The 26,551-nt window shown below is 45.1% G+C and overlaps 1 protein-coding gene across 1 annotated transcript; it reads left to right on the forward strand.

Annotated features, from left to right (window-relative positions):
* Positions 1-16,757: 16,757 nt before the first annotated feature.
* Positions 16,758-24,191, forward strand: LOC125531465 (disease resistance protein RGA5). The gene is made up of 5 exons (XM_087521372.1): positions 16,758-17,106; positions 19,200-19,339; positions 19,434-20,504; positions 21,510-23,589; positions 23,851-24,191. Exons 3-4 carry the CDS (start codon positions 19,714-19,716, stop codon positions 23,539-23,541), a joined length of 2,823 nt encoding a protein of 940 aa, XP_087377498.1. The 5' UTR covers positions 16,758-17,106; positions 19,200-19,339; positions 19,434-19,713; the 3' UTR covers positions 23,542-23,589; positions 23,851-24,191.
* Positions 24,192-26,551: the final 2,360 nt, after the last annotated feature.

The following is a 26,551-nucleotide window of genomic DNA, read 5'->3' on the forward strand; positions in this document are numbered from 1 at the left end:
TTTTTATTTTGCGAAGATTGGGAGTTTAAACTGGATTCTCTATTCAAAGAGAGAAATGAGTAGGCTAATTTGGACTATTACTATTCATTGCTCCGAACCCCGATTTTTATCCGACGAGCAGAAATCACTCGAGACCAAATCAAATGGCTAGAATCGCATCAAGCTCGAGATCGAACGGCCCAAAGTCTCTGAGACATGAGAGGATATCATATGAGCATGATAACTTAGTGTCTGTTGCGCACCCAGTCGTGTCAAAGGTGGACACAATTTCTTTTAATACAGTATATACCATCGAAGTCGCTCACATACACAAGCATATATACACTCATCCCTATAAGGCTATAATCAAACACACACATACACTACCTTCAATTGAGCACCTCTGAGAGAATGACCAGCACAACAGCTTAAGATTGATAAAGTCATCAAACGTATAAGCTATGGTAGAACGTATAGAGATTGAGGAATCGCACTCTCCCCTGGGGGTGCGTGGCTTCTCATTATATAGCATCGGTATTACATATACATGGTATATACGAAAGGGTAAGCTACAAACGTATATAACCTGGATTCTAACACCCTCCCTCAATCTTAACCTGTGTCAAGAAGGTTGAGATTGCGCCACAAACTTCAAACAAAGGAAGTGGCAATGGCTTAGTGAAAATGTCCGCAAATTGATCTTTAGATGAGATGAACTTGATTTGTAGTAGCTTTTGTGCAACTCGTTCCCTCACAAAATGAAAGTCAACTTCGATATGCTTCGTCCTTGCATGGAAGACAGGATTGGATGAAAGATATGTGGCTCCAATGTTATCACACCATAGAACTGGAGGTATGTCTTGAGGAATACCCAACTCTCGCAGTAAAGATTGTACCCAAATAAGTTTGGCCGTAGCATTAGCAGCAGCTTTGTACTCAGCTTCTGTGCTACTCCGTGAAACGGTGGCTTGCTTGCGAGCATTCCAGGCGATCAAATTTGAACCAAAGAACACAGCATATCCCCCCGTAGATCGGCGATCATCAGGACATCCTGCCCAGTCTGCATCAGAGAAGGCAGACAACCCTCTAGAGGTGGTAGGCCGAAGATGTAAACCGAAGGAGGCAGTGAGACGAACATAACGCAGAATGCGTTTGACTGCAAACCAATGCGTGTCACGGGGCTCGTGAAGATACTGGCAGACACGGTTAACCGCAAAAGCAAGGTCCGGTCGAGTAATGGTAAGATATTGTAGTCCTCCAACAATACTGCGATACTTTGTAGCGTCATCAAAAGAGAGAAGCACACCAACATCAGCAGACAGCTTCTCAGTCACAGTCATGGGTGTGGTGATAGGCTTACATTTCAACATACCCGCACGCCGAAGGAGGTCCATAGAATATTTCTTCTGAGTGAGAGAGAGACCAGCAGCAGTATTAGTCACTTCTAAGCCCAAAAAATAGTGAAGAGGACCAAGATCCTTAACAGCAAAGTCATGTCGAAGACTTAGTATGAGCTTGTCGGTGGCAGTAGACGAAGAACTGATGAGAATAATGTCATCAACATAGACCATGTTGGAAATATGCCCTAGAGGCAATAATAAATTAGTTATTATTGTATATATTTCATTGTTCATGATAATCGTTTATTATCCATGCTAGAATTGTAATGATAGGAAACTCAGATACATGTGTGGATACATAGACAACACCATGTCCCTAGTAAGCCTCTAGTTGACTAGCTCGTTGATCAATAGATGGTTACGGTTTCCTGACCATGGACATTGGATGTCGTTGATAACGGGATCACATCATTAGGAGAATGATGTGATGGACAAGACCCAATCCTAAGCCTAGCACAAAGATCGTGTAGTTCGTATGCTAAAACTTTTCTAATGTCAAGTATCATTTCCTTAGACCATGAGATTGTGCAACTGCCGGATACCGTAGGAATGCTTTGGGTGTACCAAACGTCACAACGTAACTGGGTGGCTATAAAGGTTCACTACAGGTATCTCCAAAAGTGTCTGTTGGGTTGGCACGAATCGAGACCGGGATTTGTCACTCCATGTAAACGGAGAGGTATCTCTGGGCCCACTCGGTAGGACATCATCATAATGTGCACAATGTGATCAAGGAGTTGATCACAGGATGATGTGTTACGGAACGAGTAAAGAGACTTGCCGGTAATGAGATTGAACAAGGTATCGGGATACCGACGATCGAATCTCGGGCAAGTATCGTACCGCTGGATAAAGGGAATTGAATACGGGATTGATTGAATCCTCGACATCGTGGTTCATCCGATGAGATCATCATGGATCATGTGGGAGCCAACATGGGTATCCAGATCCCGCTGTTGGTTATTGACCGGAGAGTTGTCTCGGCCATGTCTGCATGACTCCCGAGCCCGTAGGGTCTACACACTTAAGGTTCGATGACGCTAGGGTTATAGGGAAAGTATGTACGCGGTTATCGAATGTTGTTCGGAGTCCCGGATGAGATCCCGGACGTCACGAGGAGTTCCGGAATGGTCCGGAGGTAAAGATTGATATATAGGAAGTATGGTTTTGGCCACCGGAAGTGTTCCGGGCATCACCGGTAGTGTACCGGGACCACCGGAGGGGTCCGGGGGTCCACCGGGAGGGGCCACCAGCCCCGGAGGCATACATGGGCCAAGTGTGAGAAGGGACCAGCCCTTAAGTGGGCTGGGGCGCCTCCCCACCAAGGCCCATGCGCCTAAGGGGAAGAGGGGGCAAACTCTAAGGGCAGATGGGCCCTAAGGCCCATGCCTGGTGCGCCTCCCTCTCCCCCTCCACTTGGCCGCCACCCCAGATGGGGATTGGGGCTGCCGCCACCCCTAGGGTGGAAACCCTAGGTGGGGGCGCAGCCCTCCCTCTCCCCCTATATATAGTGGAGGCAAAGGGGAAGCCCAACACATGAAGTTCCTTCCCTGTTGGCGCAGCCCTACCCCTCTTCCTCATCGTCTCTCGTAGTGCTTGGCGAAGCCCTGCTGGAGTCCCGCGCTCCTCCACCACCACCACGCCATCGTGCTGCTGCTGGATGGAGTCTTCCCCAACCTCTCCTTCTCCCCTTGCTGGATCAAGGCGTAGGAGACGTCACCGGGCTGTACATGTGTTGAACGCGGAGGTGCCGTCCGTTCGGCACTAGGATCATCGGTGATTTGGATCACGACGAGTACGACTTCATCAACCCCGTTCACTTGAACGCTTCCGCTTAGCGATCTACAAGGGTATGTAGATGCACTCTCCTTCCCCTCGTTGCTAGATTACTCCATAGATTGATCTCGGTGATGCGTAGAAAATTTTGAATTTTTGCTACGTTCCCCAACAGTGGCATCATGAGCTAGGTCTATGCGTAGTTTCTATGCACGAGTAGAACACAAAGCAATTGTGGGCGTCGATTTTGTCAATTTACTTGCCGTTACTAGTCTTATCTTGATTCGGCGGCATCGTGGGATGAAACGGCCCGGACCGACCTTACACGTACTCTTACGTGAGACTGGTTCCACCGACTGACATGCACTAGTTGCATAAGGTGGCTAGCGGGTGTCTGTCTCTCCCACTTTAGTCGGATCGGATTCGATGAAAAGGGTCCGTATGAAGGGTAAATAGAAATTGGCATATCACGTTGTGGTTTTCGCGTAGGTAAGAAACGTTCTTGCTAGAAACCTATAGCAGTCACATAAAAACCTGCAACAACAATTAGAGGATGTCTAACTTGTTTTTGCAGCATATGCCTTGTGATGTGATATGACCAAAAGGATGTGATGAATGATATATGTGATGTATGAGATTGATCATGTTCTTGTAATAGGAATCACGACTTGCATGTCGATGAGTATGACAACCGATAGGAGCCATAGGAGTTGTCTTAATTTATTTATGACCTGCGTGTCAACATAAACGTCATGTAATTACTTTACTTTATTGCTAAAGTGTTAGCCATAGTAGTAGAAGTAATAGATGACGAGACAACTTCAAGAAGACACGATGATGGAGATCATGATGATGAAGATCATGGTGTCATGCCGGTGACAACGATGATCATGGAGCCCCGAAGATGGAGATCAAAAGGAGCAAAATGATATTGGCCATATCATGTCACTATTTGATTGTATGTCATGTTTTGCATCTTATTTGCTTAGAACGACGGTAGCTTAAATAAGATGATCCCTCACTAAAATTTCAAGAAAAGTGTTCCCCCTAACTGTGCACCATTGCGAAGGTTCGTCGTTTCGAAGCATCACGTGATGATCGGGTGTGATAGATTCTAACGTTAGAATACAACGGGTGTAAGCCAGATTTACACACACAATACACTTAGGTTGACTTGACGAGCCTAGCATGTACAGACATGGCCTCGGAACACGGAAGACCGAAAGATCGAGCATGAGTTGTATAGAAGATACGGTCAACATGAAGATGTTCACCGATGTTGACTAGTCCGTCTCACGTGATGATCGGACACGGCCTAGTTGACTCGGATCATGTTTCACTTAGATGACTAGAGGGATGTCTATCTGAGTGGGAGTTCATTAGATGAACTCAATTATCATGAACATAGTCTGAATTGTCTTCGCAAATATGTTGTAGATAAATAGCTCACGTTGTAGCTCCCTGTTTCAATACATTCCTAGAGAAAGATTAAGTTGAAAGATATTGTAAGCAATGATGCGGACTAGGTCCGTAGTCCGAGGAGTGTCCTCACTGCTACACAGAAGGCTTACGTCTTTGATGCACCGCTCGATGTGCAAACCCCTACAACGTCGTCTGTGGATGTTGTGAACACCTGACAGACACATCCCGATGACTACTTGATAGTTTAGTGCACCATGCTTTACGGCTTAGAATCGGGATTCCAACGACGTTTTGAACGCCATAGAACATATGAGATGTTCCAAGAGCTGAAATTGGGATTTCAGGCTCATGCCCGTGTTGAGAGGTGTGAGACCTCTGACAAGTTCTTTTGCCAACAAGATGGAGGAGAATAGCTCAGCTAGTGAGCATGTGCTCAGAATGTCTGGGTGCTACAATCACTTAAATCAAGTGGGAGTTAAACTTCCAGATAATATAGTGATTGATAGAGTTCTCTAGACACTATCACTAAGCTACTAGATCTTCGTGATGAACTATGACATGCAAGGGATGGAGTTGATCCCGGAGCTGTTCGCGGTGCTTAAGGCCGCAAAAGGTAGAAATCAAGCAGGAGCATCAAGTGTTGATGGTTTAACAAGACCACTGGTTTCAAGAAGGGCAAGGGCTAGAAGGGAAACTTCATATGGATGGCAAACAAGTTGCCGCTCAAGTGAAGGAACCCGAGGTTGAACCCAAACCCGAGACTAAGTGCTTCTATTGTAAGGGGAACGGTCACTGGTAGCGGAATTACCCCAAATGCATGGTAGATAAGAAGGCTAGAAACTTCAACAAAGTATATACGTGTTATTAATGTGTACCTCACTAGTACTCCTGGTAGCACCTGGGTATTGGATACCGGTTCAGTTACTATTATTCGTGACTTGAAGCAAAAGCTACGACTAAACGGAGACTGGCTGAGGGCGAGGTGACGATGTGTGTTGGAAGTGTTTCCAAAGTTGATGAAATCACCATCGCACGCTCCATCTGCCTTCGGGATTAGTGTTGAACCTAGATAAATGTTATCAGGTGTTTACGTTGAGCATGAATATGATTTGATCATGTTCATTGCAATACGATCATTCATTTAAGTTAGAGAATAATGGTTATTCTGTTTACATGAATGATACCTTTCATGGTCATGCACCCTATGTGAATGGTTCATTGAATCTCGATCGTGGTGATACACATGTTCACGCCAAAAGATGTAGAGTTAATAATGATAGTACCATTTTCTTGTGGCACTGCCGCTTAGGTCATATTGGCGTAAGATGCATGAAGAAACTCCATATTGATGGATGTTTGGAGTCACTTGATTTTGAATCGCTTGACACATGCGAGCCATGCCTCATGGGCAGGATGACTAAGACCCCGTTTTCAGGTACAATGAAACGGGCAAGTGACTTGTTGGAAATCATACATGCTGATCCAATGAGAATTGAAGCGTGCGGTGGATATCGCTATTTTCTCATCTTCACTGACGATTTGAGTAGATATATGTATATTTACTTAATGAAGCACAAGTCTGAAACGTTTGAAAAGTTCAAGCGATTTTAGAGTGAAGTTAAGAATCATCATAACAAAAAAGATCATGTTCCTACGATCTAATTAAAAGGGGATTTTCTGAGTTATGAGTTTGGCAATCACTTAAGACATTGTGGAATTGTTTCACAGTTGAAGCCACCTGGAACACCACAAGGTAATGGTGTGTCCGGACGTCGTAATCGAACCCTATGAGATATGGTGCGATCTATGATGTCTCTTACCAACCTACCGTTTTCATTTTGAGGTTATGCGTTAGAGACAGCTGCATTCACTTTAGATAGGACACCATCTAAGTCCGTTGAGACGACGTCGTAAGAATATGGTTTGGCAAGAAACCAAAGTTGTCATTTCTTAATATTTGGGGCTGCGATGCTTAAGGCTTCAGCCGGAGAAGCTCGAACCCAGAGTGGACAAACACATCTTCATAGGATACCCAAGGGTGACAGTTGGGTATACCTTCTATTTCAGATCTGAGGGCAAATTGTTTGTCGCTAAGAACGGGTCCTTTCTCGAGAAGGAGTTTCTCTCGAAAGAATTGAGTGGGAGGAAGATAGAACTTGATGAGGTTGTCGAACCTTTACTTCAACCAGAGAGTGACACAACACAGAAAGATGTTTTCTGTGGTGCCTACGTCTGTTGAATAGGAAGTTAATGATAGTGATCATGAAGCTTCGGATCAAGTTGCTATCGAACCTCGTAGGTCGACAAGGATATGTACTACTCCTAAGTGGTACGGTAATCCTGTCTTAGATACCATGTTGTTAGACAACAATGAACCTACGATCTATGGAGAAGTGATGGTGGGCCTGTATTCCGACAAATGGTTAGAAGCCATGAAATCCGAGATAGGATCCATATATCAGAACAAAGTATGGAATTTGGTGGACTTGCCCGATGACCGGCAAGCCATAGAGATAAATGGATCTTTAAGAAGAAGACGGACGTGGGCGGTAATGTTACCGTCTATGAAGCTCGACTTGTGGGAAAGAATCTTTTCAAAAGTTCAAGGAGTTGACTACGATGAGAATTTCTCACCCGTAGCGATGCTTAAGTCCGTCGGAATCATGATAGCATTAGCTGTATTTTTCGATTATGAAATCTTACAGATGATGTCAAAACAAGTTTTCTTACCAGTTTTCGTAAGAAAAGTTGTATGTGATACAATAAAAGGTTTTTTCGATCCTAAGGATGCTAAAAGGTATGCTGGCTCTAGCAATCCTTCTATGGACTAGAGCAAGCATCTCGGAATCGGAATATATGTTTTGATGGAGTAATCAAAGCTTTTAGGTTTATACAATGTTTGCTAGAAACTTGTATTTACAAGAAAGTGAGTGGGAGCACTACAACATTTCTGATAAGTATATGTGGATGACATATTGTTGATCCGAAATAATGTAGAATTTCTGGAAAGCATAAACGGTTGTTTGAAGAGTGTTTTTCAAAGGAAGACCTGGATAAAGCTGCTTACATATTGGGCATCAAGATCTATAGAGATAGATCAAGACGCCTGATGGTACTTTCAAAGAAGGCACACCTTGACATGTTTTTGAAGGAGTTCAAAATAGTCAAAGAAGGGGTTCTTACCTGAGTTGTAAGGTGTGAAGTTGAGTAAAACTCAAAGCTTGACCACGGTAGAAGAAAGAGAAAGGACGAAGGTCGTCCCCTATGCTTTTGTCATAGGATCTATACGGTATGCCATGCTGAAGTACCGCACCTAATGTGTGCCTTGCCACATGTCTGGTAAGAGGGTACAAAGGTGATCTAGGAGTAGATCACCAGATAGCGGTCAAAATTATCCTTAGAGGAATAAGGAAATGTTTCTCGGTTATGGAGGTGATAAAGAGTTCGACGTAAAGAGTTATGTCGATGCAAGCTTAACACCTGTCCAGATAGCTCTGAGTAGAGATACCGAATACGTATAATGGAGCAACAATTTGGAATAGCTCCAAGTGGAACGTGGTAGCAGCATCTACGATATGACATAAAGTTTTGTGAAATACATAGGGATCTGAATATGGCAAGACCCGTTGACTACAACCTCTCTCACAAGCATAACATGATCAAACCCAAAACTCTTTAAGTGTTTATCACATAGTGATGTGAACTAGATCATTGAGTCTAGTAGACTCTTGGATGTTGGTCACATGGCGATGTGACCTATGAGTGTTAATTCACATGGCGATGTGAACTAGATTATTGACTCTAGTGCAAGTGGGAGACTGTTGGAAATATGCTCTAGAGGCAATAATAAATTAGTTATTATTGTATATATTTCATTGTTCATGATAATCGTTTATTATCCATGCTAGAATTGTATTGATAGGAAACTCAGATACATGTGTGGATACATAGACAACACCATGTCCCTAGTAAGCCTCTAGTTTACTAGCTCGTTGATCAATAGATGGTTACGGTTTCCTGACCATGGACATTGGATGTCGTTGATAACGGGATCACATCATTAGGAGAATGATGTGATGGACAAGACCCAATCCTAAGCCTAGCACAAAGATCGTGTAGTTCGTATGCTAAAGCTTTTCTAATGTCAAGTATCATTTCCTTAGACCATGAGATTGTGCAACTGCCGGATACCGTAGGAATGCTTTGGGTGTACCAAACGTCACAACGTAACTGGGTGGCTATAAAGGTTCACTACAGGTATCTCCGAAAGTGTCTGTTGGGTTGGCACGAATCGAGACCGGGATTTGTCACTCCGTTTAAACGGAGAGGTATCTCTGGGCCCACTCGGTAGGACATCATCATAATGTGCACAATGTGATGAAGGAGTTGATCACGGGATGATGTGTTACGGAACGAGTAAAGAGACTTGCCGGTAACGAGATTGAACAAGGTATCGGGATACCGACGATCGAATCTCGGGCAAGTATCGTACCGCTGGACAAAGGGAATTGAATACGGGATTGATTGAATCCTCGACATCATGGTTCATCCGATGAGATCATCGTGGATCATGTGGGAGCCAACATGGGTATCCAGATCCCGCTGTTGGTTATTGACCGGAGAGTTGTCTCGGCCATGTCTGCATGACTCCCAAGCCCGTAGGGTCTACACACTTAAGGTTCGATGACGCTAGGGTTATAGGGAAAGTATGTACGCGGTTACCGAATGTTGTTCGGAGTCCCGGATGAGATCCCGGACGTCACGAGGAGTTCCGGAATGGTCCGGAGGTAAAGATTGATATATAGGAAGTATGGTTTTGGCCACCGAAAGTGTTCCGGGCATCACCGGTAGTGTACCGGGACCACCGGAGGGGTCCGGGGGTCCACCGGGAGGGGCCACCAGCCCCGGAGGCATACATGGGTCAAGTGTGAGAAGGGACCAGCCCCTAAGTGGGCTAGGGCACCTCCCCACCAAGGCCCATGCGCCTAAGGGGAAGAGGGGGCAAACCCTAAGGGCAGATGGGCCCTAAGGCCCATGCCTGGTGCGCCTCCCTCTCCCCCTCCACTTGGCCGCCACCCCAGATGGGGATTGGGGCTGCCGCCACCCCTAGGGTGGAAACCCTAGGTGGGGGGTGCATCCCTCCCTCTCCCCCTATATATAGTGGAGGCAAAGGAGCAGCCCAACACATGAAGTTCCTCCCCTGTTGGCGCAGCCCTGCCCCTCTTCCTCCTCGTCTCTCATAGTGCTTGGCGAAGCCCTGCTAGAGTCCCGCGCTCCTCCACCACCACCACGCCGTCGTGCTGCTGCTGGATGGAGCCTTCCCCAACCTCTCCTTCTCCCCTTGCTGGATCAAGGCATAGGAGACGTCACCGGGCTGTACGTGTGTTGAACGCGGAGGTGCCGTCCGTTCGGCACTAGGATCATCGGTGATTTGGATCACGACGAGTACGACTTCATCAACCCCGTTCACTTGAACGCTTCCGCTTAGCGATCTACAAGGGTATGTAGATGCACTCTCCTTCCCCTCGTTGCTAGATTACTCCACAGATTGATCTTGGTGATGCGTAGAAAATTTTGAATTTCTGCTACGTTCCCCAACAGACCAAAAGGTACATCGTGAGCCCAAGGCGCTGCAGAAGAAGCAGAGATGTGTCTGCAGTAGAGGGAACAAATCCATGTGACCGAAGGGCAGAACCAAGACGAGCATGCCAAGCACGGGGGGGGGGGGGCTTGTTTGAGACCATAGATTGCTTTGATGAGCCGACAAAGATGATGTGGATGATCTGGATCAACAAAACCAGGAGGTTATCGCATATAAACCTCTTCCTCTAAGACACCATGGAGGAATGCATTCTGTATATCCAACTGTCGAAGGGACCAACCGCGGGTAACTGCCAATGAAAGAAGAAGACGAATAGTGGTTGGCTTAATTACAGGACTGAAAGTGTCTTTGTAATCAAGCCCATATCGTTGCTTAAACCCTTTTGCAACTAGTCACGCTTTATAGCGTTCAATAGAGCCATCAGCATGCTTTTTTACTTTAATATCCATTTAGAGTCAATCATATTGACCCCGGAAGGTGGAGGAACAAGTTGCCATGTCCCGTTTCTCTGAAGTGCAAGAAATTCCTGCTCCATGGCAGTTCGCCAATGAGGTATGGTCATTGCTGCTTGAAAATGACGCGGTTCAGATGTCGGGTCAGAGGCTGCCTGCGCCATGCAAGTAGCGAGCCAAGCAACAGTACCATCAGTTCTTTGCTTCGGTTGGAAAATCCCACTTTGACTACGAGTGTGCACTCGACGAGTAACAACGGGAGCCGGCTGCTGAACAGGGGATGGAACCGGTCCAGAAGAGACTGACACAGGTGATGTCACACTAGCATCATGGCTCGGTGCAGACTGACGTTCAGTTGTGGGTGTCGATGGTGCAGAGGAGACCAACTCAGTCTCATCATGAGCCGAAGTGGAGTGCGGCTCGGTTGCTGGCGAGCCAGTGGACTCAAGAGCAGTGCGCGACTCGGCGCGTATCTCGAGTGGCTCCAACTCGGCTTGAGTCTCTTGTGCATGGCGCGCATGCATGCGATTGACATGCACATGCATGGGATCCACGTCTGATGCATCACTTGGGGCTGCTTGCCTGTGATCTACGTCAGTAGCTTTCTCATCTCTTGCATCCTTTAGCAGCTTGAAACGCGCACCTCGCCCAGTACCTGCACCATGGTTAGGAAGCAAAATAGGAGAATATGCAGCATCTACAAATTGGTCAGACAAAGGAAGCGACGGTGAAGTAGAACTGGGTGGATTTGGTGACTCAGAAAATTTAGAAAAAGGATAGAGATTCTCATCGAAGATAACGTCACGAGATATATAGACACGATTAGATGGAACATGGAGACACTTATACCCTTTATGAAGAGAACTATACCCAAGAAATACACATTTTTTTGATCGAAACTCGAGTTTGTGACGATTATATGGTCGAAGGTGTGGCCAGCATGCACAACCAAAAACCTTGAGGAATGTATAGTCAGGTGTTTCATGGAGTAGACACTCAATGGGTGTTTTCATGTCTAGAACTCGTGTGGGAAGCCTATTGATGAGGAAGCATGCTGTAGAAAAGGCATCGGTCCAAAAACGAAAAGGTACAGTTGCATGTGCCAAGAGAGTTAGACCAGTTTCTACTATGTGTCGATGCTTACGTTCAGCGGAGCCATTCTGCTGATGTGTATGTGGACAGGACACACGATGTGAAATCCCAAGTTTCCCAAAAAACGTGTTGAGGTTGCGATATTCCCCTCCCCAATCTGATTGAACATGGAGGATTTTATGATTAAGTAGACGCTCAACATGAGTTTGGAATTGGAGAAATACATTAAACACATCCGCCTTGCGCTTAAGAAAATAAAGCCAAGTGAAGTGACTGTAAGCATCAATAAAACTGACATAGTAGTTATGACCACTAACTGAAGTTTGGGCAGGGCCCCATACATCTGAAAACAAAATTTCAAGAGGAGCAGTAACTACATGATTAGACAAAGAAAACGGGAGTTGATGACTTTTGCCTTGCCGACAGGCATCACACACGGACTCATCTTTATTATTAGACTCGACTGGAAGTTGATGACGATGAATGACATGACACACAACAGGAGTAGCTGGATGACCAAGGCGCGAGTGCCACTGAGACGGCTTGACACAAACACTGCTGAAGACGCTGAAACCTGATGGTGCATCAAGCGGATAGAGACCATCGTGGAAGTGACCTCTAAGAAGAACGCCCCTCGTTGCGCGATCCTTAACAAAGACATCAAAAGGGTGAAACTCAACAAAGACATCATTGTCATGAGTAAGTCTAGGAACAGATAGGAGATTACGTGTAACATCAGGAACACGGAGAACATTGTGAAGTTGAAGCTCCCTAGATGTACTAGTCGGAAGAGAAGATTGACCAATATGTGTGATGTGCATACCTGACCCATTTGCAGTGCGAATTTAGTCGTGGCCGAGGTAGGGTTCGCGCGAGTGTAGCTTTTCCATCTCATTGGTCATGTGATCTGTAGCTGCTGTATCCATGTACCAGCTTGTGTCAATGGGATAGGAGGGAGTGTGCCCGTGAGAAGAACTACCCGAACCAATAGGACCTTGCGTGGCCATGGCGGCTTGCCTCTCATTGTTGCGTCCGTCGTTGCCTATCCCCAAAAAATCACGCTTAAAGCGTTTGTGGCAGTGAGATGCAACATGCCCCTGAAACCCACAAAGCTGGCATGTGGGACGACCACCACTAGGACGACCACATGTAGGGCACGAGGATCCAGCCTTATTGTTGTTGGTGTAGTTTTGCTGCTGCTGCAATGGGGCGGGAAGAATTGCCTTGCCACCAGAAGAGGAGGACGAGTTTCCACCTGCACGGTAGGGCTGTCGTGCACCACCACGAGTCACGGCATTAGCCGAGGAGAACCCACCATGGATCTCAACAGAACGTCGAGACTCAATGCGTTGGTCGGTCTGGAGAAGTCGAGCATAGAGATCGCGAGGGGGCATCAGAGTGTCGCGTCCTTGGACCACCTCAATTAGAGAGTCGTAATCACCATCCAATCCACCCAGAATAAATCCGGTGAATTCTTCATCAGCGAGGGGTTTCCCGATGGCAGCAAGGGTATCGGCTAAGGTTTTAACTTTGTTGAAGTAAACCGTGGCTGACAGATCAAGCTTCTTCATATCCCGAAGTTGTCGACGAAGGGCCATCGAGCGTGCCGTGGATTGAGAGGAGAAGCTGCTCTCTAGGGTTGTCCAGGCGTCCCGAGAAGTTGCAGCAAACAGAATCATACCGGCCACCCCCTCTGTCAACGATGATTGGATCGCAGAGAGGATAGCTTGGTCCTGTTGTACCCAGACCGCATGTGCCCTGTTGGGAACCTGGTGTTGTGTGCCATCAGAAGTGGTGGCGATGACGGTCGATGATGGACACGGCAGCGATCCATCGACATAGCCAAGAAGGTTGTGGCTACGGAGGAGAGGAAGAACCTGTGCTCGCCAGTAGAGAAAATTCTCCGCAGACAACTTGATCGTCAACAGATGGGCGAAGTGGAACGGTGTAGGGGTGGGCACGTCGGTCACCATGGGCAGGCCGACAGGATCGGGCCGGACGACAGCGGCCGGAGCAACTGAAGAAGCAGGGGGCATTACCCCGGCCATGAAGGAGCCGAGGTTGTTGCCGATGCTGGATGGGCCAGCAGAGGTGCTAGCGACGAGGGCGTTCTGCATGCCGTTGGTGCTGGCGAGGAGAGCGGCGAGGGTAGGAGAGAAAATCCCTCCTGTGGTTGAAGGCGAGGCGGCGGCCATCGAAGCGGCGACGGCGGCGGCCGAAGGAGCAGCGGAAGACATGTTGAATCGTAACCTAAGCTGATACCATATAAGCTATGGTAGAACGTATAGAGATTGAGGAATCGCACTCTCCCCTGGGGGTGTGTGGCTTCTCATTATATAGCATCGGTATTACATATACATGGTATATACGAAAGGGTAAGCTACAAACGTATATAACCTGGATTCTAACAAAACGCGTCTCGTAGTCGAGTGAAACGTCTCCTTCCACTTAATGAACATTGCCGGAAAGCTTGAAATAAATCCAAAAAATGCGAGCACCAATGTCAAAGTCTAGGATTTGAAACCTAGTGCATTGGGGATACCACTGTCCTCCTACTAACCTATCGCAAGTTAGACACAAATTGGAGAACATAAAGGGTAAAGGATGTCGATGGGAGGGGGTGAGTGGGTGAGTGGGCGACTACCAACCTATGGTTGGGTGCTTGCATTTTCCTGAATTTATTTCATGCCTTTTGGCAATGTGTGTCCAGTGGGAGGAGATATTCCCACCGGCTATGAAGGTGTGTGATGACTTCGGCAATCTCGAGATGATATGCCGACTCAATTTCTTATAGATGCTCATAGGTGTATGATGTGCGTGCGTTTATAAAGATGAATGTATGTACGTATATATAAACGTATGTGTATGTATTATGTTAAAAAAGCAACTATAAATCTTAGAGAATCTTAACCTTCTTTGTTGATTTTAAGAGTATGGAAGGAGTGTCAATTTCACGTTCGAGTGAAAACGGATTGACTTTCACATCTAAATTTCCAGCCTAAAAACATGGCAGCTATATGTGCCAAACCACCGACACAAAAGGTCAACCCAATTAACCTAAAATCTGTTATGTGAAGAGTTCCTCTTGTTTTCTTCCCTAATCCTAGATGGCTAGGATAAACTCTCCCCTCTAGACTTTATCTACGAGTTCGTGGATTTGCCTCCCCTCCACTTACCGCTTTGGAGCATGGTGACTTATAGTGTCTGTTGCTCACTCAGTCATGCCAAAGATTGACACTGTTTCTTTTAATACAATACAATCGAAGTCGCCTACATACACGAGCATATATACACCTATATACACACACACACGTATGCCTTATCCTTACTGAGCGCCTCCGCTCCAAGAAAATGACCGACACATCATCTTAAGATTGACAAAGTTATCAAACGCACCTCATAGTCGAGGAAAACATCTCCTTCCATTTAACGAACACCGTCGAAAAGTCTGAAATAATAAATCTAGAAAAATATAAGCACCAATATTAAGTTTAGGACATAAACCCTGATGGACTGGGGATACCGCTGTCCTCCTACGAGCCTGTCCTAAGTTGGACACAATTGAAGAACATAAAGAATAAATGATGTCCATGAGAGGGGGTGATTGCCTGCGTAGGCGACTACCAACGTATGGTTGGGCGCTCGCATTTGTTTGAATTTATTTCACGCCTTTTGTCAATGTTTGCTCGGTACCCAAAACCTAAGCTTGGTTGGAGGGAGTGGAAAACTGCCCAATGCGCGAAAGTTAAAACAAAAAACTGCCAGATCTAAAAAAAAGAAAGAAAAAAATACTGCCGAGTGCGCGGTACGGATTAATTTCTTCCTTGGTACACACACGCTAGACTATAGAGTACAGACAGCAGCGGTGCGTTGATCTCACGGGCCGCCGATACACGACGCCAACATGCGCATGCTACCGAACCTCCTGGACCTGGACAGCCCGCGCCCGCCGTCCCGGCCGCCGGACGCCGGGGACAGCTCGCCGGAGAGGTCCTCTGGTGGCGGCCGGTCGTCGTCGTTGCCGAGGCCGAGCTCGTCCGCCCCGGGACGTCGGACGGGGAACCTGCAGCTCTGAGAGTACTGGTAGTGCCCGCTGCCGGCCAAGCTCTCGTGCTCCCGCCCAAGCCCACCCGCCGCGCCGGCGGGGACGGCGAGGCGCCCGTAGCGGTCCGGCGGCCTCGGCCTCCGCCTCCTGATGGCCGAGCAGAAGAAGGGGAAGATGCCCTCCATCGCCGGCCCGGATCAAGCAGTAGATCGACCGAGCCGAGCAGCGGAAGTTCTTGCTAGTTTGCTGGGTCAGTCATCTGCGCGCAGGCAGGTGCTCGACTGCTTGTCTGGTTTCATGGCGAGATTCGAGGAACTGAGGGATGGGACGAACTGGCATCCTCATCACGTTTCTTATAGCGGAAGAGGACAGTGGCGATTTGACTTGCGCATTTGTTAATCTGATGATCAGCATGATTGATGGCAGGCTCTGTCGATGGTTGCAACGACCGTGCTGCGTATGCATGTGACGGACCACGAGACGGGAACAGGAGTTTCACATGGAGATGATGGAGGCATGGAGTGGCACAGCACGATCGATCATCTCTTGATGGCCAGCGAGCGTTCCACAGCTGCTTAACCGACATCAGTTGCGGATTCGCAGGTGACTCGTGCACGTACGCACCTACAGTACGTCACTGCGTGCGAAAATTCTTCTCTTCCCATCGCACCGCCGAGCAATGCTACACCTACGAAAATATTTTTACGTATCTTACGAATGAAATGAGTTGGCAGCCTTCAATTGGATATTAGTGGAGGCTGGGGCCCACCCTGAAAATCAGGGGGGAGGGCGTTTGGTTAGGGAAAAGAAGGATTACGTAGGATACGTAACAGCATTACGTAAGTCTAGCATTTTTGCGCACCGCCGGCCGGGGATCACTCAAACTCTTTTTCCTTTTTGGGATGAATGATGTTGATTTTTTTTAGGATTTAATGATGGTTGAAATGGAGGCCCGTTGCCGCTTCGTGTGTCTTGGTGGACCGGGCCGATAGAGAAAGCGTAATAATCTCGTCGAGCGGGCCGGGGCTAAGCCCCCCTCCTCCCGTGGATCCCCAACCCCACCAAATCCACCGGATTTCGCAAAAAAAAAAAAAAACCGCCGGCCGGCCCTCCGCCGCGTTCCCCGTCGAGGCAGGCGAGTCCTGCCCCTCCTCCGTCCCCGGTTTCTCACCGTCGAGCCATCTCGGAGTGGAGGGCTAGCTCTTGGCGCGTGGATGGCGGGGGAGGAGGGAGTTGGAGGCCAGGCGCGCGTCGCCGGAAAATGCGTTGCCCGTCCTGACTTCCCGCGCCGGCGACGCTCGAGCAAGGAAGCGGGAGTGGGCGCCGGCGGCCACTCGGGTAAGACGGAAACTGTTACCACTGACATTTTTTCCAGTCCCATACTTCAGTATAGAAAGGACTAATAATAAACAAAATAAATAGTGGGGAAATAATACTGTAATAGATAATATTTAACCACTTGAAAGCCTACTCCATGAATTCAACCTTTTGTTTGCTTCTCGATTGGTTCTGCTCGGTTGTCACCACCAGGGCAGCTGATTGAACAGATAATGAAATGGAGATTTTTTTTATACATCGGCTGGATATGTTTTATTTGACAGCTAATTTCGATTTAGTACGAAATTTACATGTGATTGGCTTGTCTATCTGTAGATATATAAACCGATTGGACTACATAAACTAAGCCCAGAGCAATGGTTGTTGGATATGAGACTTTCCAATGAAACCATGCTGCATCATATCAGCACATCAATCATTTAATCGTTTCACTAACTCAGCGCAAGATGGACTAAAAATCTCTATAAAAAGGTGTACTACTAAACTACTAATTCCATAGACTGCCTGGCATAACAGGCACTAAGACTGGCATGTAGGCTTCTTCGCCGCCATGGTTAGCACTAGTTAGTAGTTACCAAACAATGGACTGAGATCTGTTTGCCAGTGTTGACTTTAATATATGAGAGTGTCTGATCTCTAACTAACTTCAGCTTGGCTACCTCTACAGCAGTGTCTGGTTTTAGTTTTGTACTGGTAGTATCGAGTGTTCATTTTGAACTTTGCTACTCGAGCTATGCATATTGAGAAGAACTAGAATCAAACTATAATAGACCTTACATCTCTGTAGTTCCATTCTGTTGTCCCCATTTCTATCATGATTGGAGATTTCACGGCCTACTTCTCATTCTAGAGAGATTCTGTTTCTCAAATCTGACCCTTGAATTATTCATCCAGCAACTACAACATCTTACTCACGAGAGACTGCTTGGCCTCCAACAAGATAAAGCCCGCAGTCAACCAAATTGAGATACACCCTTACTTACAGCCCAATTCCCCTGTGAAGTTGCCACACCTTTTTATTATTTTGCGGGGAAAGGGATTTCCTTGCTCAATCAAAGATTACAATCATTCCAAACAGGTACTTTGACTTCAGGTGAGTAATTACCAAGCCAGCATGCAGTGGATTGCTGCGACCGGACTCTCGAAGTGAGAGCATGGCCAGCCTCATTTTGAGTACGAGAAATCTTCGCATTCCTTTTTCCTGATATCAGCTGACTAATTTCCATCACCTAGTTTACATACATAGAGCAGCTCTGGCCTGGACACTTGACAAAATTGATATCCTCTTAAAAATCAATTTCCACCTTGGTTCTGGCCAGACTTGGTGGCCTATGGTCCACACTCCCAGTCAAAATAGGGCATGCGAAATTAGTTTCTGAGTCCAGACAATTAAATACCCAAGAAAAGAGCGCAAAATCAAGGTTAGAAGTGGCGAAAAATCTAGCTGGAGCGATGTATATCAGCCATGCATCTTGTGGCACTAAGAGTGCGCTTATAGGTGTACTGCCCGCTAAAAGGGTTCCTGAATATGCAGTAAAAATGACTTGAAACTTGAAAGCTTGCAGCCTGCGTTCGTAAATTGTCTAATCTAGTGGCCTAAGTCCTAACTAGCCGCCAACTAGTCAGACTGTTTGTTTGGGAGGTGTCTTGAATCGACTTGTCGACTTGAATACCTTGTTCCAGGTACTGTTGCATGAAAAGTTCATACATCCCCTCGTCTAGTAGTGGTTGATTAGTCAAATTTAATGAATCCCCTTGATTAGTAGTGTTGATTAGTCAGATTTAGCCTGTTGGAAGGCGTCTCGACTTGACTTGTCACTTAAAAAGAAAAACTTTCTCGAGACATTGTCAAGATGATGATTTTTTTTTATTCACAGCACCGTATCAAGATGATGCAACTACAGAAGAGGTCAACTTTTAGCCTTATTTTTCAAGCGGGAAAAGAGAGAGATAGCAACCTAATGCATTGATTGATGGGTTTCTTCATTCCCTCATTTTCTCCCAATTGACTTAGCCTGTCGTAGACCCTTATCCTCTTCCCAGGATTCCTTAAACAAGTCTGTGACAAGGGCAAATGTTGATTTTGGTTCCAGGAGTGAGACCATTATGCATGGTGAAGTTGCCTAGAAGTTCAGCTGATCTGGTTTGTGATAGTATGCAACTCACTCCAGGAATCTTCCTATAAGAATAGATTGCCATTTCCTAAAAAAAAGTGGAGTCGGTTGGAAGAAAGGTAACCTCCTCGTATGATTGGTTGACACTTGGTGCAGAATGCAGTTTTTGCCAATCCACATTCTCTTATTCCTAGAAACAATACTGGTAGTCAGGCACACCAATGGAATCAGTTCAAGCGAGGGTGACATGCATGAACCAGTTCTGGTACAAAGGTTGGACCTCGTCACAAGGATAATCAAGTTTAGACACCGTTCACATGGTTGACCGATACTCGAAGTTCATGAATTCCACTTCTATATACATTGCTGCTTTGCAATGACCAGCCTCTTCCCATACCACTTGACATCCCCTTCTCCCGAATCCCAAAGCCTCACACACAGTCCATAAGGCTATTTAGATTGCTTGATTGTGGGAAAGAAGACCCTGCAACAAATGGAGGGGGTGATAGCGGTTGCCATGACAGGAGCGATGTCATCACTCCTAAGCAAGCTCGCGGCCTTGCTGGAGAAGAAGTACAGGCTGTCCAAAGATGCGAAGAAGGAGATCATCTCTTTGAAAGATGAGATGAGCTCTATGAATGCTCTGCTCCTGAAGCTGTCTAGGTTCGACGAGCTCGATGAGCAACAGAAGGACTGGCGTGACAAGGTCCGTGAGCTATCTTATGGTATGGAAGACTGCATCGACATATTCATGAATGATCTTGATAGTGCTGATGCCAAGGATGGGCTTTTGGGTGAACTAAAGAAGCTCAAGGCTCACTACAAGATTGCTAACAGAATTGAAGAACTCAAGGCTCAGGTCTTGGAAGCAAGCGATCGTCACAATAGATATAAGCTTGATGAGCATGTTGGTTCTTCTCGGGGCCCTGAAGCTATTGACCCTCGTGTACAGGCACTCTACACCGAGGCCAGTAGCCTTGTAGGTATAGATCGCCCAAAGGTCAAGCTTATCGAGTTGCTGAGGATGGAGGAGAATGCACCACAACTTCATGTGGTATCAGTTGTTGGATTTGGAGGCATGGGCAAGACAACGCTTGCCAAACAAGTTCATGATAAGATCAAAAGCCAATTTGATTGCACAGCCTTTGTATCGGTGGCTCAAAATCCCAGTCTTATCAAGGTATTGTCAGATATACTCTCTGGAGTTTGGGGGCAGGTGCCTTCTTTCCTGAATGAAGAGCGCCAACTGATCGACAAACTTAGGGAAGTTCTCCAAAACAAAAGGTATGCTCCTATGACTAGATCAGCTATAACAAATGATTACTATGTATGAATAGCCACATCGTAATTGGATAACCTCCATAGAATTGACTAGTTAAGTACTATCACTTCTTTATCTGTGCTGGTTCGCAATTACATTTGCATGGCCCCATACTCTGTTGACACTTCAGACATGCCGTTACTTCTCTGACTTATCGAACTACTTGGGCTTGGTCATTTTTGCCTTTCTGTAAAACAAAGTCCACTTAAATCCATGGCATGCTTAGATCCTGAAACCAATAGTTTGTGAATGTTGTAGATCAAGGATATGTATACCCATATGACGTATCCAACTAGACTAAATGTGGGACGTTACCACCAGAGAGCACCACCATATGAGATAGGATTTGTTAGTACACAAAGCAAATTTTAGTTTGGTCTGAGACTTTGAGCACAGAAGGCACTACTTAGAAGTGGAGGCCTAAACTTCACTGTCATTTATGTTTCTAAATTGGAGAAATATAAATTTAAGTCTCAAACTTGTATACAAAGTAACTTCTGATCAGAATTACTCAAGTGGAATTTACAAGTAATCAAGATTCAAACTAAGCTGCAATTAGAAATATTTATTAGAAATTTTGCGAGCCTTTTATCTGTATATTTCTCAATTGAGACCCAAAGTGGTCAGACCCTTCCCTGGACCTGCGCTAGAGGGAACTACCTGCATCGGGCCGCATTTTTTTATTTGTATATTTCTCAATCATGCATGCTGGAAAAATTCTAGTGGTCTTTTTTTTTCTTAACCATGCAGGAGAACTGCACGTATAAAATTCCAGTGGTCTATCCGGGCTCTGCACAGGGTTCTTAGATATATGTGAAGTTAATGATGATACTTTCACTCACATTTGTTTTTTAACAATCTGTAATTACACAAATTTAACTAGCATATGTAAGAGCGATAATACCGTGGTATCCTGCTGTGGTTCTATACTATTAGTGTCACAAATCGTATTTCATATTGTTTGACAGGTACCTCATCGTCATTGATGATATATGGACAATGGAAGCCTGGAACATTATCAAATGTTCTTTGATGGAGAATAATAATGGCAGTAGAGTTATAACAACTACACGTATTGAAGATGTAGCTCAGGCATGTTCTTGTTCACATGGCCATGTTTACAAGCTCAAACCTCTTAATGATCTTGACTCAAGGAGATTATTCCATGGAAGGATTTTCCCCTCTGAAGATGCTTGTCCTGAGAAACTAATGAATGTTTCTGATGAAATTCTAAAGAAATGTCAAGGGGTTCCACTAGCCATACTGACTGTAGCCAGCCTTTTGGCTAATCATAAGGAGGTAAATTCAAAGGATTTCTGGGAAATGATACAAAACTATTTAAGTTTACAGTTGGAAGGAAACCCTGCTTTTCAATGGATGAGACATGTCCTTAATCTTGGATACAGTTATTTATCTCTGGATCTCAAGACCTGCATGCTATATCTTGGTATATTTCCTGAAGATTCTGAAATAAGAAAGGATGATTTGGTTAAGAGATGGGTCGCCGAGGGTTTTGTTGGCCTAGAGGAGATGGCAGAAAGTTATTTTAGTGAGCTCATCAATAAAAACATGATCCAAATAGCCAGGTTTGATGACTGTGGGAATGTGCTGTCTTGTCGAGTGCATGATCTAATGCTTGACTTTATCATACTGAAGTCCACAGAAGAAAACTTTATCACTGTAATTAAGGAATCCCCTATTATTCGTGATCCACATACCAGGAAATGCTCCATGGAAGTTCGCCGACTATCCCTCCAAGTCAGAAATTCAGAATGCAATCATGTGGTAGGGAGCATTGCTTTAGCCCAAGTTAGGTCATTTAACTTTTGGGGCCCTGGTCAATGTATGCCTTCTCTCTCGAGGTTTCAACTCGTGCGAGTTCTACATCTTGATGTTTATGATACCAAGGAAGAGCAGTATGATCTATCTTCTATATGCAATTTGTTCCTACTGAGATATTTGAGGATTGGAGGTTTGAAGTGTGAGAAACTCCTAAAACAATTGCAAAAATTGAAACATCTGAAGATATTGGAGATCGTCGGTGGAGAAAATGGTGCATGGCTGGATGTTCGCTACTTACCCTCAATGTTGTGGCATCTCATCATTCCTTCAGATCTGTCTTTGTTTGGTGGGATCGGCAGGATGGAAGCCCTCCGTACTTTGCATGAACTTCGCATCACAGATTTTGGGCTCCTGGATGAATTCAATCTGAGGACAAAAGTTGATCTGAAGACAAATCTGGAGATCCTGAAGGAACTCGGTAATCTGAAGAACTTGAGAGAGCTAAAGCTTCACCTGTCCGGACTCACTAACGCTTTTGAAGACTGTCTACTCCCTTCGCTCTGTAGGCTCAGCAGCCTTCAATCCCTAACCACTAGTGGAGACCACTTAAATGGTGATTGCTTGGCTTATTGGACCCCACCTCCACGCCATCTTTATAGATTGCACGTGCTGAACTGCCCCTTCTCCATGGTCCCAGATTGGATTGTGCGACTTGAAAATCTCAAAAGCTTGGAGATGCAACTTGTGTCACTGCCGAGGGTTGGTGTTGAGGTTCTCTCCAGTCTGACCTCACTGGTGCACCTTACATTGCGTGTTAGGGATCATGCTCCCGAAGAAGACGTCGTCGTTATCCGTGGTTCAACGTTCCCAAACCTCAAGAATCTTGTCTTCACATATGAAGTGCCTTGCCTGGTGTTCGAGGCAGGGGCTATGCCAAGGCTCGAGGACCTCACTATAGAGTGTTGCGCAGAAGCTGTGCAGCACGCCGATGGTGTTCTTGATGGCATCGAGCACCTGGGAAGTCTCAAGGCATGCAAGGTGAACATTTACAAGCGGGCCGGGCTCTTTAGGCAAAGTTGTTTTCATATGATGGTATGCAGTTCATGTGGAATGGAAGAAAAGGATCCACACATGCAGGGGCAGAGTCTTCAGGCTGCGATCAGGGAGGCGATCAACAAGCACCCGGGTAATCCCAATATCAGCATTATAACTTTTTGATAGTGCGATCAAGTGAAGGAGATGGGAGGAAGCACCCAAGTCAAAAAGGTAGGATAAGAAAATTTCCATACTGTTGTACTTTGTATCCTTTTATTTATGTTTTGTGAAAGCAAAACATTTTTTTTGCGAGTGGAAAACAAAACATATTGCTTTTACATATTTGGCCAATGATAGAACTCCACCATGAAGCATGCCACATGTTTGTAATACATGGTTTTGTGGAGTATATAACCCTCTCCACTCACTAATTCCTGTTGGCATAACTGTTTTTTTTAACAATCGTTGGCATAACTGTGATCTATTATGCAGGTGTTTGTTCTTGTGTATCAAATGGTTGCGATGTGAGCAGATGAAAGCTAGGGCCAAGCGATTGGAGTGTTGGGGCTTTACTACAACGCCTCAGTACAAGGAGCAAATGGAAGCTAGGGCCAAGCGATTAGGGTGGCTTATGAGGGAGTTTATGTCCCAATTTGAAATGTCTCCAAAAGAATGTCCCAATTTGAATGATGAGCCTGTAATTTTTTCCCATGCTAAGTTGATATGGTGTGTTTATTTTGTTTTGAGCTTGTAATCCTTGTAGCTATGACACGCTAATAAACATTGGGTTGTGTGCATTCGCAATATAGAGGCTGGAGGCAATATATATTTTATTTTCTAAAGAAAAAGCACTTTGAAATTAGAAACCGTGCATGTCGCACATTGGATCGACTAACTAATTTAGATATTATGAAATGAAGTTCAATTCTGAAGACATTTATTATATATAATGTGGTTGAAAAATCATCAGATGCACGGTATTCAATACGGTTCAGTTAGAACTTTAGTTGTGTGAGCGAGTGGCGCTCCATGTTTTGTAATAAGTTCATTCAGGTTGCTACACGTTGTGTGAGGGTTTGCCACGTTGGATGGATGGGGCACTTTTTGAACCTTGTAAGAACTTGCTGTTGGTTTCAATGAATTTGGGAGCGAGAGCTTATTAATTTGAAAAGGTACAGTATGAGATAGTGTTCGAATTTGCAATTTGTTACCATTCTTAGGTTCACCCATGGATGTTGTCTACAAGCGTCAAACGTCATCACCCACCGCAACTGCGCCTTACTTTACCATAAAGTCCCGAGTCATCTTGCCGAAACACCACGATCACCACACGTCCACACACACCAAGCTCACGCCACTGTAGAGTACCAAAGTCAGCTCACTAAGAATACTTACAGCTACGACTTTTTTTTTTTGGCGAATGAGCTACGAGTTACTCCCTGTTCTTCAAATCTAAAGGCCTTTTAATTACCCTGTCAAAAAGAAAAACCTTCTACTTAATAGTTGGGAAATGTCTTAAAATAAATAGCAACATTGACATGACAAAAAAAACCTTACCACATGGTGAAATTTCAAATCTGGTTTTGAAATGGCTAAAAGAATAAGGGAAACACTTATGTTCACCCGGTGGATCTATCCGCTTGCGTCAACCGCCTCCTGGCCGTCAGATCTGTTATTGATCAGGCGGCCGGGAGCCAACCTCCGCTACTTCATTTTCATGCAACTTGACACGTGTTTTCAAAAGCGTTTCCACAATCAAACCCCTGTTGCGAGAAAGATTTCTTCAACATGAGTGATGTTGCAAAACTTTCTTTGGCGGGGTCATATACAAAGTGAAGATAAAAAAAATTCCGCAACATTAACTCTGTTGCAGAACAACTTCTGTAACAATAACTCTATTGCAAAAGTTCTGCAACATGAACTCTCTTGCAAACATTTGGGCGCAACATCATTCTTGTTGCAAAGCTAGCAGTTTAATCTGACAACCACCCCGCGTTTAATCCGGTGGCTTGTGAGGCGACAGATCTTTTAAAAAGATCCGCTGGATGACGCGTAGCGCTTCCCAAAGAATAAATCTAGTACTGATATTGATAAATGAGCCAAATTGTAGGTCTGAGTGGATTTGCCATTTTCTTCAGGTCACATGCTTAATTTGGATTTGATTCTTTTCGACAATTATAATGGGCCAAAATAACGGCCTAACTAGATTTGCCATTTTCTTATAGCTACATGTTCAACTTGGATTTGATTTGTTTTACTAGTCTATACTGGAGTTTATTACTCATTTTTATACTTTTTTTGCAGTGAACTTGGAGCTTTATTCAAACAAAAGTGTTTGTTGGACACTCATGCATTTTTAAACTTGTTGTTTTATTTTCCAATTACTTCTTAAATGGAGAAAACGAAAGAGACTACTAAGAATTCTCTTATCCTAGGAAGGGTACCATCTTTTATAACTATCCATCACCGTTTTAGTCTCCAGCACGACCCATTGATAAAACTAGATGATACCCCACGTGTTGAGGTGGGAACACGCGAGAATTGGTTGCAATATATTATTTTGATGAGATTTGGTTGTCTTGAATTTGAATATGAGCCTAAAGATTTTTTTTTCAATTTGATTATATATAATTATAAAATAAATATAGTATCTCTCATGCATGTTGAGAGAAATAAAAGTAGTGGAGTTGATGAAGTGGGTGTGTGCATATTGAGGGAATTAGTATATGTTTTCATGCACACATGCTCAAAGAAATAGAAGTAGTGGAGCTGATGAGGTGGCATGTGTACATGTTATGATAAATATGGTAGTGGGGATGAACTTTTTTTTGAACACAATACAGACGCAAGCGCTCATATACACACGCATACACTCACCCCTATGAGCGTACACACGCACACCCTATCCCTATGAGCACCTTCGAAAGACTGAGCCGACATATCATCTTGAAATTTATGAAGTCATCGTAGGCACCTCGTCGTCGACGAGAATGTCTCCTCCCACTGAATGCGCATTGCCAGAAATCCTGAAATAAATCCAAAAATAAATGCGAGCACCAGGACTTGAACCCTGATGGTCTGAGGATACTATAGTCCCTCTAACTATCCAACCATAGAATGAACTTCTTAAATATATAGGATGTGGAGGAAAGTAAGGAAAATAACCGATACTACATGAACAATTTGTCTTTGC

Source organism: Triticum urartu, chromosome 5A, assembly GCF_056163025.1.
Source record: "Triticum urartu cultivar PI428250 chromosome 5A, HENAU_Tu73, whole genome shotgun sequence".
NCBI classification, from domain to species: domain Eukaryota; kingdom Viridiplantae; phylum Streptophyta; class Magnoliopsida; order Poales; family Poaceae; genus Triticum; species Triticum urartu.

Coding starts and splice junctions, on each gene's coding strand:
- LOC125531465 (XM_087521372.1), top strand. CDS start 19,714: ATGGAGGGGGTGATAGCGGTTGCCATGACAGGAGCGATGTCATCACTC. Junction 20,505..21,509: donor GAAGTTCTCCAAAACAAAAG/GTATGCTCCTAT, acceptor ATTGTTTGACAG/GTACCTCATCGTCATTGATG.